The sequence below is a fragment of the Nerophis lumbriciformis genome, linkage group LG32 (genome assembly GCF_033978685.3).
Source record: "Nerophis lumbriciformis linkage group LG32, RoL_Nlum_v2.1, whole genome shotgun sequence".
NCBI lineage: Eukaryota > Metazoa > Chordata > Actinopteri > Syngnathiformes > Syngnathidae > Nerophis > Nerophis lumbriciformis.
The window spans coordinates 27,062,807-27,076,589 of NC_084579.2; the positions used below are offsets into that span (position 1 = coordinate 27,062,807).

The 13,783-nt window shown below is 38.7% G+C and overlaps 1 protein-coding gene across 2 annotated transcripts; it reads left to right on the forward strand.

The window, feature by feature from the left end:
- Positions 1–498: 498 nt before the first annotated feature.
- Positions 499–13,760, forward strand: gpn3 (GPN-loop GTPase 3). Of its 2 annotated transcripts, XM_061927433.2 has the most exons (9): positions 499–741; positions 871–979; positions 8,136–8,303; positions 9,537–9,661; positions 9,740–9,855; positions 11,813–11,909; positions 11,988–12,005; positions 12,084–12,116; positions 12,211–13,760. In XM_061927433.2, exons 1-9 carry the CDS (start codon positions 694–696, stop codon positions 12,274–12,276), a joined length of 780 nt encoding a protein of 259 aa, XP_061783417.1. In that variant the 5' UTR covers positions 499–693; the 3' UTR covers positions 12,277–13,760. The 2 variants fall into 2 exon arrangements, with proteins under 2 accessions (XP_061783417.1, XP_061783416.1); XM_061927432.2 differs by having other exon boundaries at positions 507–741; positions 11,988–12,116; positions 12,211–13,752.
- The last annotated feature ends 23 nt before the right edge of the window (positions 13,761–13,783 follow it).

A 13,783-nucleotide genomic window follows, 5' to 3' on the forward strand; every position in this document is an offset into this window, starting at 1 on the left:
TTAGCCCCATAGAAAATCTGTGGGGTATTGTGAAAAGGAAGATGCAGAATGCCAGACCCAAAAACGCAGAAGAGTTGAAGGCCACTATCAGAGCAACCTGGGCTCTCATAACACCTGAGCAGTGCCAGTAACTCATCGACTCCATGCCACGCCGCATTAACGCAGTAATTGAGGCAAAAGGAGCTCCAACCAAGTATTGAGTATTGTACATGCTCATATTTTTCATTTTCATACTTTTCAGTTGGCCAACATTTCTAAAAATCCCTTTTTTGTATTAGCCTTAAGTAATATTCTAATTTTGTGACACACGGAATTTTGGATTTTCCTTTGTTGCCACTTCAAATCATCAAAATTAAATGAAATAAACATTTGAATGCATCAGTCTGTGTGCAATGAATAAATATAATGTACAAGTTACACCTTTTGAATGCAATTACTGAAATAAATCAAGTTTTTCAAAATATTCTAATTTACTGGCTTTTACCTGTACACTCTTAGGCTGATAATGTTTCTGGCAGTAGCCGCTGCACTATGACGTAGTTCACACCCTGCTCGCTAGGTGTCAGTAAACGAAGGCGACAGCGGTCAACAACGTCGCGAAGAAGAATACGGCCTAGTTCTAGAAACATGCCGAGATATCTAACAGAGAGATAATTTTTTAATAACAAACACAATTGTTGCTTTGTGGCAAAAATGCCTCGCTATGCTCAGATTGTTATGGGACCTGCTGGTAGCGGAAAGGTGAGTTATGAGACGTTGCTGGCCTTAATTGGTGGCACACGCTCAAACACAGCATCCTTACGTTAGTTTGGTAGCTAACGTAGCTAACTTCAAAGCTTACATTTGCTGTGTTTTGTTTTCCCGCCCTAGAGCACCTATTGCGCGACAATGATCGAGCATTTCGAGTCTTTGAACCGCTCGGTTCAAGTGGTCAATCTGGACCCTGCAGCTGAGCATTTTGAGTACCCTGTTATGGCAGGTGAGTAGAATTGATTGATTGATTGCAACTTTTATTAGTAGGTTGCACAGTACAGTACATATTCCGTACAATTGACCACTAAATGGTAACACCCGAATACGTTTTTCAACTTGTTTAAGTCGGGGTCCACTTAAATTGATTCATGATACAGATATACACTATCAAATATATACTAACATCATAATACAGTCATCACACAAGATAATCATCAGAGTATATACATTGAATTATTTACAATCCGGGGTGTGGGATATTGAGGGGGGGGGGGGGTAGGTTTGGTTGGTATCAACCAGAGGTGTGGACTCGAGTCACATGGCTTGGACTCGAGTCAGACTCGAGTCATGAATTTGATGACTTTAGACTCGACTTGACAAAATGTAAAGAGACTTGCAACTCGACTTAGACTTTAACATCAATGACTTGTGACTTCACTTGGACTTGAGCCTTTTGACTTGACATGACTTGCCACTTTCCCCAAAATCCAAAGCTTAAAAAGTTACCGTATTTTCCGCACTATAAGGCGCACCTAAAAACCAAAATTTTTCTCAAAAGCTGACAGTGCGCCTTATAACCCGGTGCGCTTTATTACGATTCATTTTCATAAAGTTTCGGTCTCGCAACTTCGGTAAACAGCCGCCATCTTTTTTCCCGGTAGAACAGGAAGCGCTTCTTCTTCTACGCAAGCAACCGCCAAGGAAAGCACCCGCCCCCATAGAACAGGAAGCGCTTCACCCGCCCCCGGAAGAAGAAGAAAAAACGCGCGGATATCACCGTACGTTTCATTTCCTGTTTACATCTGTAAAGACCACAAAATGGCTCCTACTACGCGACAAGGATCCGGTTCATAAAAAGACGCAATCTCTCCATCCGCACACGGATTACTACCGTATTTCACAGCAACTGATATTCCTGTGAACCGCACTGTGGAACGGGAGCACGTACGGTGAATATTCGCACCACAGGGAATGAGAAGTCATCCTTCACTGTGGTTCTAGCTTGCCATGCTAACTTCCACCCATGGTGATATTCAAAAGGAAGACCTTGCCAAAAGAGACCTTTCCAGCCGGCGTCATCATAAAAGCTAACTCGAAGGGATGGATGGATGAAGAAAAGATGAGCGAGTGGTTAAGGGAAGTTTACGCGAAGAGGCCGGGTGGCTTTTTTCACACAGCTCCGAAGGCGAACACACCTTCACTAAGACGGGCAGATAGCGCCGGTCGACATACGCCAACATCTGCCAGTGGATCGTAAATGCCTGGGCAGATAGTTTCGGTCACAACTGTGGTCCGAGCTTTCCGGAAGGCAGGATTCACAGAACTGCTGCACAACAACAGCGACACTGAATCCGATGACTTCGACGAGGCGGAGCCGGCCATTTTTGGATCCCACGCTTGCGCAACTTTTCAATTCGGACACCGAAGACGAAGAATTCGAAGGATTTACGAATGAAGAATAACTTCAGAAGGTGAGCGCTATGTTTATTTTGTGTGTTGTGACATTAACGTTCGAGCAACATTATGTTGCTATTTATTGCTCTACACCATTTTGAATTTTACTATGTTTGTGATTGCACATTTGCGTACATTTTGGGACAGAGTTGTTAGAACGCTGGTTTTCAATATATTATTAAAGTTTGACTGAACTATCTGACTGTTTTTTTGACATTCACTTTAGCGCAGCGTTTTTTTGACATTCACTTTAGCGCAGCGTAGGCGCGGCTTATAGTCCGGGGCGGCTTATTGGTGGACAAAATTATGAAATATGTAATTCATAGAAGGTGCGGCTAATAATCCGGTGCGCCTTATAGTGCGGAAAATACGGTATTTGGGAGCGCTCCGTATTTTTCATTTTCTTCGTCTGTCTATCAGCGTGTTGTTCCTGTCAGCTGGTGTGCTGTCAGTACAACAGCCAATCAAATTAGATCTACGTTGTTTTCATCACGCAGCATTCATCCAATCAAATTGCAGGAGAACCAATGAACAAGAGTTGTCCAACAACGTGCCAGTGATAAACAATTATGTTAAAGTTGGTTTCGTTCGGGTATAAAAACTACGACTTGGTCAACAAAAAACGAATTGCCGTATGCAAATCACGCAGTTCGAATATTACAGACGGAGACGCAACAACTTCCAACTTCGTTCGACATTTGAAGTTGCACAAAGAAGGGTAAGTTTTGAATGTAAGATAACATTTATTGGCTAAGTAACGTGACTTTTATTTGCTGTGTAGTTAAATCAGTGAGGCTGCAAACTCACTGCTAACGTTATAACCATAGACATCTTATAAGTAGACGCAGCATAGAGCGCTACTGCCTACTGGCGCAGACGAGGCGCGGGGCCGCCATCTTGGAGTGGTGATCCGCTCCACTCAGTGCAATTCATTTGACAGGAGCAATGAACTGTCAGCGCATTTAATTCATTTTACCTCACTGAATACCACTGATTTTCACGGGCTTTTTTGTCATATGTGTAGCTATGATAACAGACACATGTTTTGGCGTGTTTTATTATTCATAGTTTGCTTAACAGTAATATAATATTCTTATACGCTATAAGTGACCAGACGTCCGAGATCAAAACTGGGAATATAATCCCAGAGAAGGGGGAAAAAAACGGTAAGGTAAGGTTTTTAAGTTGAAGAAACAATATGATTAGGTTATATATACATATGCGTGTATCCTACATAAACAATGTATGAATACATTAGATATCTATATATCTTAGGGACCTATAGACTGTATCTCTGTTGCTTCAGCAGCAGAGAGTTTATTCTGTCTTGACACTTTGTATTGATATTTTCTATTACATTCTTCCCTTAAATGATAATGTTTGCAGTGATTGTTTTATACGTATTATTTTATGTAAGTCACTTTGGATAAAAGCGTCTGCCAAATACTTAAACATATATAAACACCTGAAAGTCTTCATATCAGCTAAAACCACCAATCTGTTTCACTGGATTCAGAATAAAACCAAATTATGTTTAACCCAACAATGTTAGTATTTGAATATTGTTACTTGAAGACTTATTCCTGGTTACAATTATACTGTTAAGAAAGTATTGTCTTATACATTGCCTAAAATGAGAATGCATCATAATCAGTGGCGGCTGGTGAATTTTGTTCTTGGTGGGGCTGAAAGTTTGTAAACCAAACCCCTGTAGGGGCGTCATCCTCCCCCAGAAGATTTATTTGTGATTTTCACATACTAATATTGAAGATCTTTGATCCTTCTCAACTCTGTGGTAATATTATTTTCATAAAATACAACCAATAGTACGTTAATGTTAAATCTTACTTGTGAAAAGTAATCCCCCGATTACTATTTTCAACAGTCTGCTCATTTGAGCAGGAAAATGTTGAACACCAGCCCGGCATCTTTGTTTTCTACCTTTCAACTGTCAGTTTAGGCTGCTCGCCGGCTCCTCATCACCACTTCAAGATGGCGGCCAAATTGCTCACGTCACAGCAACCAATGCTGCGTCTACTTATAAGATGTCTATGGTTATAACGTCATTGCAAACACGGCAATCTGTTGCGTCCACTGCAGTTTGGTACCTTATTCATACTTTTTGTCAAGTGATTTTTTTTTAAGCAGGGTTGCATGAGGTACCTATACATAACGTTACATTAGTCAATGTATCATACACAGTAACGTAACGTTAGTCAATGTATCACACACAGTAACATTACGTTAGTCAATGTATCACACACAGTAACATTACGTTAGTCAATGTATCACACACAGTAACGTAACGTTAGTCAATGTATCACACACAGTAACATTACGTTAGTCAATGTATCACACACAGTAACATTACGTTAGTCAATGTATCACACACAGTAACATTACGTTAGTCAATGTATCACACACAGTCACGTAACGTTAGACGGCAGTCAGCAGCACCGCGTATTTTAGCCACCTACAAAAAGACAAACATAGTCAAATAAAGGTCAGTTAAAATGTATACTATATTAAGAATATGTGTACATATTGCATAGGGTCCTGACATCTAAAAAGTACAACTCTGTTCATTGTTATGTTTATATATTTGTTATGTTTTTCATGTGTACGCACACATAAACACACATACAGTATGAGATGAGATCAATGAGATAAGGTAAGAACAGGATAGAAACGGCTGTGGAACTAGTTACAATGCAATATGCCATGGAAATACAATGTTAACACTTTTGTGCAAATAAGTACAGTTGCACTTGTTTTTTTCAAATGTGTTTATTCTGTAAAGGAATGAGTTACATGTTTAAAATGACTGGTTAATAGTGCTATTTTGAAGTGCAATGTCAGCACTATCTTTTTCCCTGCAATTTCAAATGCACTTGTTTTAATAAATAAATACAGCGTTTTAAAAGCATACACAATCTGTGTAAATATATTAGTCTGTGGTTAAACGACTTGAAAGGACTCGAAACTCAAAATGCAAGACTTGGGACTTGACTTGAGACTTTCCAGTCTTGGCTTTGGACTTGACTCGGACTTGCCCTGTCTTGACTCGGGACTTGACTCGAGACTTGAGGGTAAAGACTTGAGACTTACTTGTGACTTGCAAAGCAATGACTTGGTCCCACCTCTGGTATCAACACTTCAGTCATCAACAATCAGCATCAACAATTGCATCATCAGAGAAATGGATATTGAAACAGTGTAGGTCTGACTTGGTAGGATATGTACAGCAAGTAGTGGACATATAGAGAGAGAGATCAGAAAGTATAAGAAAAAGTGTCTACATTTGATTGTTTACATTTGATTATTTACATTCCGAAGAGGTATTATGTGGAAGGGAGGGTGTTAGTTTAGGGTTGTAGTTTTAGTGCGGTTTTGAAGGAGGATAGATATGCCCTTTCTTTTACACCTTTTGGGAGTGCATTCCATATTGATGTGGCATAGAAAGAGAATGAGTTAAGACCTTTGTTAGTTCGGAATCTGGGTTTAACGTGGTTAGTGGAGCTCCCCCTGGTGTTGTGGTTATGGCGGTCATTTACGTTAAGGAAGTAGTTTGACGTGTACTTCGGTATCAGGGAGGTGTATCGGATTTTATAGACTAGGCTCAGTGCAAGTTGTTTTACTCTGTCCTCCACCCTGAGCCAGCCCACTTTGGAGAAGTGGGTAGGAGTGAGGTGTGATCTGGGGTGGAGGTCAAGAAGTAATCTGACTAGCTTGTTCTGGGATGTTTGGAGTCTAGATTTGAGGGTTTTGGAGGTGCTAGGGTAGCAGGAGGTGCATGCGTGAAAGTGAAAGAAAGTGATGATCGTGTTAAATTCTAGTGACATGGTTCCTTTTGTCCTGTTCTGGGTGTGAACTGATGTATGTATATATCAGTGTAAAGCGGTCTGAATCCCTATGTATGTCACTGTTTTCATACCACGCACGTATTTTGTTTTATTAATAATGTAGGGGCAGAACAGGGGTTAGTGCACGTGCCTCACAATATGAAGGTCCTGGGTTCGATCCTGGATTTTTCTGTGTGGAGTTTGCATGTTCTCCCCGTGACTGCGTGGGTTCTCTCCAGGTACTCCGGCTTCCTCCCACCTCCAAAGACATGCACCACGGGATAGGTTGATTGGAAACACTAAATTGGCCCTAGTGTGTGAATGTGAGTGTGAATGGTGTCTGTCTATCTGTGTTGGCCCTGTGATGAGGTGGCGACTTGTCCAGGGTGTACCCCGCCTTCCGCCCGAATGCAGCTAAGATAGGCTCCAGCACCCACCGCGACCCCGAAAGGGACAAGCGGTAGAACATTTATGGGATGGAAAATGCAGGGAGCAAATATCAGCAAACAAGTATTGGATGATATCGTCTTTCATGTAAAATGTCCCATAAAAGCGTTCTGATTACAAGCTGTTTTGCAGCGGGTTTACTAGTGTTAACATTTAAATGTTATCCAATAAGCACAGGAGCTTGGTCTTTTCTTGTTATTTAGTGAAGTCATTTACAAAAGGGAAACATGGTAAGCTATAAACTATTGTACTAGGAGCTAGCAGCTACACAGCAGCTAAGCACACAGTAGCACAAAAGCTTGACATACATATTAAGTGTCCTTAAAGGGTCCCTATTATGCAAAACCAACTTTTCTTACCTATTGCTACCTGCTGTTGTGTATTTGGGGTCTGCAAAAGTCAATATGTGGAGGCATTGCAAATATATTTATGAAACTATCCTTTCTTCATCTTCTGCTAAACAATTTGTAATTAACCCCAAATAACTGGTGACGTCAGTGGATTACCGTAAACATATATGGTAAAGTTTTACCCATGGAGTTTTGAGCTTGTCCGCCAGTGTAGCTCGACATCAATAAGTTCCTTCTTCTTTGCTATCCTCTTGTTGTGGGGCAGACTATCTCGTATATGCACATGCATCCTCCGCTGTTGCTATTTCTAATTCAAATTGGCGTATAGTTCTGACTAATATCTGTCTGTAGACTCGCTCTGGAGGCGCTAAGAACTACAACATGGCTGACGGGGAGAAAACACATGCGAAATGGAAGCACGTAAATAAGACCGCCCACAAAACGGCGCATTCTGAAGAGACGGTCACAAAGAACCTTGAAAACTGTAAAACATAATCTTTGCAAAATACTGACCAAAGAGCCATCATTACCGTACATGTTATGCAGACCACAGGGAAGTGTTATAAATGTAGAAAAACAATTATAGTATGAATTAATTGAACAGTATTAAAACATTTGTCAATACAAACGAGTATCAAATACTGTAATTATAGTTGCATATTACTTCCAGGTGCAAAGTCTCCAAGGCCGAAGCATATTAGAAAGTATCCAGTCAAAAACAGGTCCGCATTGTGACCACGATGTTTCGCAAAAAAACAAGTCCATCCCAGACGTTAATAAATAGGTTAGTGTTTTTCATAGCTACCATTATCTACTTGAGTAATTTCACTTGAACAAACTTTTTCTAACATTCCACATTATAACATAAACAGAGTACTGTATGTATGATTCCTGCTGATCTTGTATTGGGTAATATCGGTATCGGCTAATACTTAAGGCTCCAATATCATGTCGTATTGGAAGTGAAATGTTGTATCAGGACACCCCTAATAATAATAATGTGCAAATACCTTTTTACTTGTATGACTTTTTCACAAGTTAAACAACATCCTGGTACCTGTGTTCTCAGACATCCGGGAACTCATCCAGGTGGACGACGTGATGGAGGATGACTCTCTCCGGTTTGGCCCCAATGGTGGCCTTGTCTTCTGCATGGAATACTTTGCCAACAACTTTGACTGGCTAGAAGAAAGCTTGGGTCACGTTGAGGACGACTACATCCTGTTTGACTGTCCAGGTGAATGTTTATAGGTGATGGAGCCTGCATTAAAAGAAGTGTTTGTCTCACTAGGGTTGTCATGATACCAGAATTTCAGTTGGTGATAACCTTTGCACTTGCACAATTCTCAATAACTATTCGATGCCACAATAAAAAAAAACAACATGTACTTTTAAATTCAACACATTCATGACAACTGTTTCAAAATGTCAAGTGTTAAAGATCGCTGTTTAAAAAAATAATAATTTGCAAAGTATTTAAATTGCAGTATCGGATATTAACAGGTCACAATAGTACATTTAAAAAAATACTGTGTTCTATATCATCCCAGTATATCAAAACAAACAATCTTTTGCTCATGAATACGCTCATAATAGCATATTATTATAGTCAACTATTTTACAGTTAAAAAGAACAACAGTGATTTTGAGTTTTCAAGGATTTAGAACAAACAATATTGCTTAATATTTTTTAAATATGGTGGTAGTGTGATGTCATCATGTAATTTGTAATGAAATAACCTAATTAAAAGGCGAGAACATATATTTAAAAACAAATATTTTAGTTTTTAATACAAATGTAATTACTATCCACATTCCAGTCTTTTCTCTTAAGTTAAAGTGTTGGTTATAAAGGTTAGGTTGGATGCTTCTGGAGGTTTTCTACACGTTGTGGTAATGCACACTCCCTGGGCCTGGCGGATCTCCATTTCCACCCATGCGGCGAATACTTTCGTGACCGCTCATATTTGATTACCGAATAAATGCACAACCCAAGATCCCCTTGTCTTTCACTTATAACGTGCATTTCTACTCTCTACAAGTGCATCACATCTTTATTCTCTAGGAAACCAGCGGAGTTACGCCACACCTACAGTTATGCTGCCACTCTGTCGTTATCATTCGTTTATGAGCAAGGGCAAACCGGAAACGCCATAACTGAATTTGTGACAGGCTTCAGTAAATATATGGGAAACACTGGCTCATTTTTTTAAGACAGAAGTTCTTCTTTGGCACTGACGATACTGAAAAATTGTAGGTATCTATTTCTTTTTTGTGTGTTGGTATCGAAGCATCGATATTTTTAAATTGCCAACTCTATTAATTTTGGTTTGGTTAAAACCGATTGGAGCTTTTTTTCACCGCTAGTTTTGTTCGTTTGGTCAAGTGTGAAGTCCAACCACGCCTAAAAAAAAATGTTTTAGTCCAAACCCAAGTATCAGACTACAAGTGTGAGGCTTTTGTTTTGCAGGTCAGATTGAACTGTATACTCACCTTCCTGTCATGAGGCAGCTGGTGGATCAGCTCCAGCAGTGGGAGTTTCGGGTGTGCGGCGTCTTCCTGGTTGACTCCCAGTTCATGGTGGAGTCTTTTAAGGTTAAATATTAAATACACTTTATTTTTAAAATGCTCTTAGGTGATGAGGTCTAAAACATTTCCCTTTTCTGACTGCAGTTTGTTTCAGGAGTCATGGCGGCGCTTAGTGCCATGGTGTCGTTGGAGATCCCCCAAATAAACATCATGACAAAAATGGATCTGCTCAGCGCCAAAGCCAAGAAAGAAATTGAAAAGTAAGATTTTTTATTTTTTTTTGCAGGTTTTTCGTTTGCATTTTACTGTATTTCCCTATTTAGAAGTCAGGGGATGTTTATTAGTTTTAATTGTCTTCAACGCCAAACAAGACATAAGTCTTAAGTTTTTGTAGGGTGTAAAAACATTTAGAATTTTTTTTTTTTCCTTTCTTTGCTCAAATTTCTCAAACACTTGAGTCCTAAACAAAAATATCAGCGGTAATGTTTTTTTTATAATGTTTACTCTTTTGAAGGCCTTTTGATCACATAATGTCACAGGTTTGAATTAGAAATGTTATGCAAATTAATACTAATTGACTACGACATCCAATGACCAAAATGCCTCTAACGGGTTAGAGTAAAATAAAAACATTACATGTTTGGTATTTTTGTTTATAACTGAAGTTGAGAGATTTCAGCAAAGAAAGTATAAATATTTTCCATTTCCATTTTTGTTTTTATTTAATTTATTAAATGTGAAACAGAAAAAACAATCAACACTATATTAAAAGAAATCATGAATGAAATAGGAATCCAAAATGATTTTATGCTTTTTTTTTTTTTTTTTTTTTTTTTTTTAAATGAAGGACTTATACTTCCTTTAGGGCGGGGCTATTCAACTACATAATGAAGAGGGCCGCAGTTTCAAGAGCCAAAGTTCTCAAGGGCCGGACAACGAAATTTGGATGTTTTGTCAGAAAGTGCCTCTATAGGGTTATATATTTTTGAGAGCGCCTTTACCTAATTACAAAGTAAACACATCAGCTTTCACACTGCACCGTCAATAAATTAATTATTCTGTCCTCGCTACTCACTTTAGCATGTGCAGCCAGACAGATAGTCAATAGCATTAAAAAAGAGAAGCTTGGGAAGTTTTGTTGAGAATTTATGTTCCTGGAGCCTATCTCAGCTGCATTCGGGCGGAAGGCTGGGTACACCCTGGACAAGTCGCCACCTCATTGCAGGGCCAACACAGATAGACAAACATTCACACATCAGGGCCAAGTTATGTATTGTAATTCATCATAATTAATTCATCACTCATAATTACCACTATTTGTAAGTAATATTACAAATAAACAATCAGAATCAGTTGAACTAATATATACCGGTAGTACAGAATATCATATATTTTTATTTCTGTTATGTATGTTTTGAGATCAGTGTTTGTACGGTAATAACGGCGTTACTAACCCCATTACCGGTACTTCTACCAGTAACGATTAATTACTTTTATGTCAATTACAACGTAAACACTCCGAAACAACTGTTAGCGATAGCTTGATGTAATGTAGAAAAGATACGTTTGATGTGGTTTTATGTCAACAGAGCATCATCATAAGTGTAGCAAGTTCAATGCAGGAAATATATTTTTACTAGTGAAAGCAACAAGCAGCACTGCACTAAAATGAACTCGATATCAAATAGGAAGAGGCAACATCACACATTGTGACACAGCAGACAACAACATAACACTGCTCCGTTGAAACCCTCTGACGTCACACATCACTAGTCAACAGGCCTCGCCTTTTAAAAAAAGCACACTACACGCACACTGTCCTCTTATATAAAACGTCTCCCAACTAAATATGCCAGATATTAAAGTTTTTTGTTGTTTTTTAAGTAACATAATTACTTTCCATAGTAGTTAATTACCTTTTATTAAAGAGTAATTCTGTTAGTAATTCAATTAAATTTTTGGTAAAGTAACGAGTAACTATAATTACTTTTTAAAAGTAATTTTCTAAACACTACTGGTGATACATGGTGGTGTCTGTCTTCGTAAAGACAATTGAATCCACCAAAGGGTGTTTTTTTTGGCCCCTAAGAAGAGAAGAGGCATCTAATTAAGGAGTTGCACTTTTATTTGGGGAAAGGCATCTAACAGTAGAAATACAGTGTTTGTATCTGTGTTATTTGATTCAGTCCCCCAAATGTTACTTTTCTGTTTGCCTAGGTACCTTGATCCAGATATGTACTCCATGATGGGAGACAACTCTGACACCTTAAGAAGCAAAAAGTTCAAGAAGCTGACCAAAGCTATCTGTGAACTGGTATGAGGAGTTTATCTGACACTTTTGTTCTTGTATTTTTGGGGTTTTTTGACACACGTTTTCTCTGTCTGTCTCCAGATTGATGACTACAGTATGGTAAGATTTTTGCCTTTTGACCGCACTGATGAGGAAGGTATGAGCATTGTTCAGCAGAACATTGACTTCTCCATACAGTACGGTGAGGACCTGGAGGTCAAGGAGCCAAAGGTATGAAGACAAAGAGAGAAAAAAACATCACTCTTGTGTTGAGTAAATATAACCGTAGAAATATTGACTTTGCACTTTCTTTTCTCTTTTACAGGAGGTTGATGAAGAGGCAGATAACACAAATTATGATGAGTTTTTTCAAAGCAATGTGGACAGCTGAGAAATGTCATTTTAAAGACATTGGATGTACAGATGTAAATACAGAAGAACCAGGAAGTGACCAAGTCATGCTTTTGTCATAATTGTTTGTTATGATAAATCAGTCCCTTCAGGATTTCGCAATATAGGCCAATCATTGAAATGATGCACATCGGCACAACCTTTCCCGCACCTTACCCATACATTTTGGCCAATTTGTCTCTGAGTGGCGCTCAAAGATGCTAGACAATTGTCAATTTAAAACTTATGTCAGTTTCTTGTGTAGACAAAGCGGGAACATTAACGTGTAACAATATATCAACTATTTATTGCTCAAATAATTGTCGTCCTCCCACCGAGGCCAGACCTACCTCTGGTCTCTGTCAACAGTGCTAAGCCTTCTGGGTAATGTGGTATACAAACGTTTACTTAAACATATTTATATAGTCATTTAAGTTATATTTACCCAAGGTAAGACAATTAAGAACATATTTTCATTTGCAATGCTGACCTAGCAAAGAGGCAGCATTTGCATGTAAGAGTTATGACGTATGATGATAATTTAGCATCATCTCTTATTTACCAACAAAAATGACCACTATAGATTGCCCTCAACAGTTCACAAATGCTCTTAAGGTGTTGGGGTTAATGTGTTGGAACATAAAAAATGTTGAAGATGGACAAACCCTTTTCAAACGTAAAATACACACGGAGAATGTCAGCAGCGACTTGTGGATGACGAATTAGACACCGGACAATAAGGAAGCCTTTGGTGTTTCTTTCTCTAACTATAATCATTATTAGTTGTAATTAACTTAAACAATACAGTCATTTGATGATGGGCTCTAAAAGTATGTACTTTTACTGACATCTACTGTCTACTTTTACTTGTAAAACAAGACATTTTTTGTTGAACTCCTGTGCCTCTTCAGATTAAAGTTTCAAGGAACACTTAAAACATTGATAAATAAATAAATGATAAATGGGTTGTACTTGTATAGCGCTTTTCTACCTTCAAGGTACTCAAAGCGCTTTGACACTACTTCCACATTTACCCATTCACACACACTGATGGAGGGAGCTGCCATGCAAGGCGCTAACCAGCACCCATCAGGAGCAAGGGTGAAGTGTCTTGCTCAGGACACAACGGACATGACGAGGTTGGTACTAGGTGGGGATTGAACCAGGGACAAAATCATAAAATCACGGGTTCAATCAATTTTGGTGTTAAAAAAAACCTTAAAGTATTGCAACCTTTGCCTCCAATTCCTGAAAAAGCTGTCACAGATTCATGATGTTTAGGCCGCCACAATCACAAAAAAGCCTGCAAACTCCTGGAGGGACTGACATATTTGAAGTGACAGAATCACATTATTTTGTTTAAACATGACCTACATGTACATCTAATGTATTACTATAATGATAATCAGAGGCATAGTAACGTTTTTCATGTGGACGGATGTTTTGTTAAGAAATACCTTGTAAATGCTTTATTTTGATAATAAATCACTAGTTAAAATGCACGCGTG

Bases quoted from the DNA above. Each gene is read 5' to 3' on its own strand.
- gpn3 (XM_061927432.2), top strand. From the start codon at position 694: ATGCCTCGCTATGCTCAGATTGTTATGGGACCTGCTGGTAGCGGAAAG. The intron at 742-870 runs GTGAGTTATGAG...TTCCCGCCCTAG, and splicing joins GACCTGCTGGTAGCGGAAAG to AGCACCTATTGCGCGACAAT. The intron at 9,662-9,739 runs GTTAAATATTAA...TTCTGACTGCAG, and splicing joins TCATGGTGGAGTCTTTTAAG to TTTGTTTCAGGAGTCATGGC.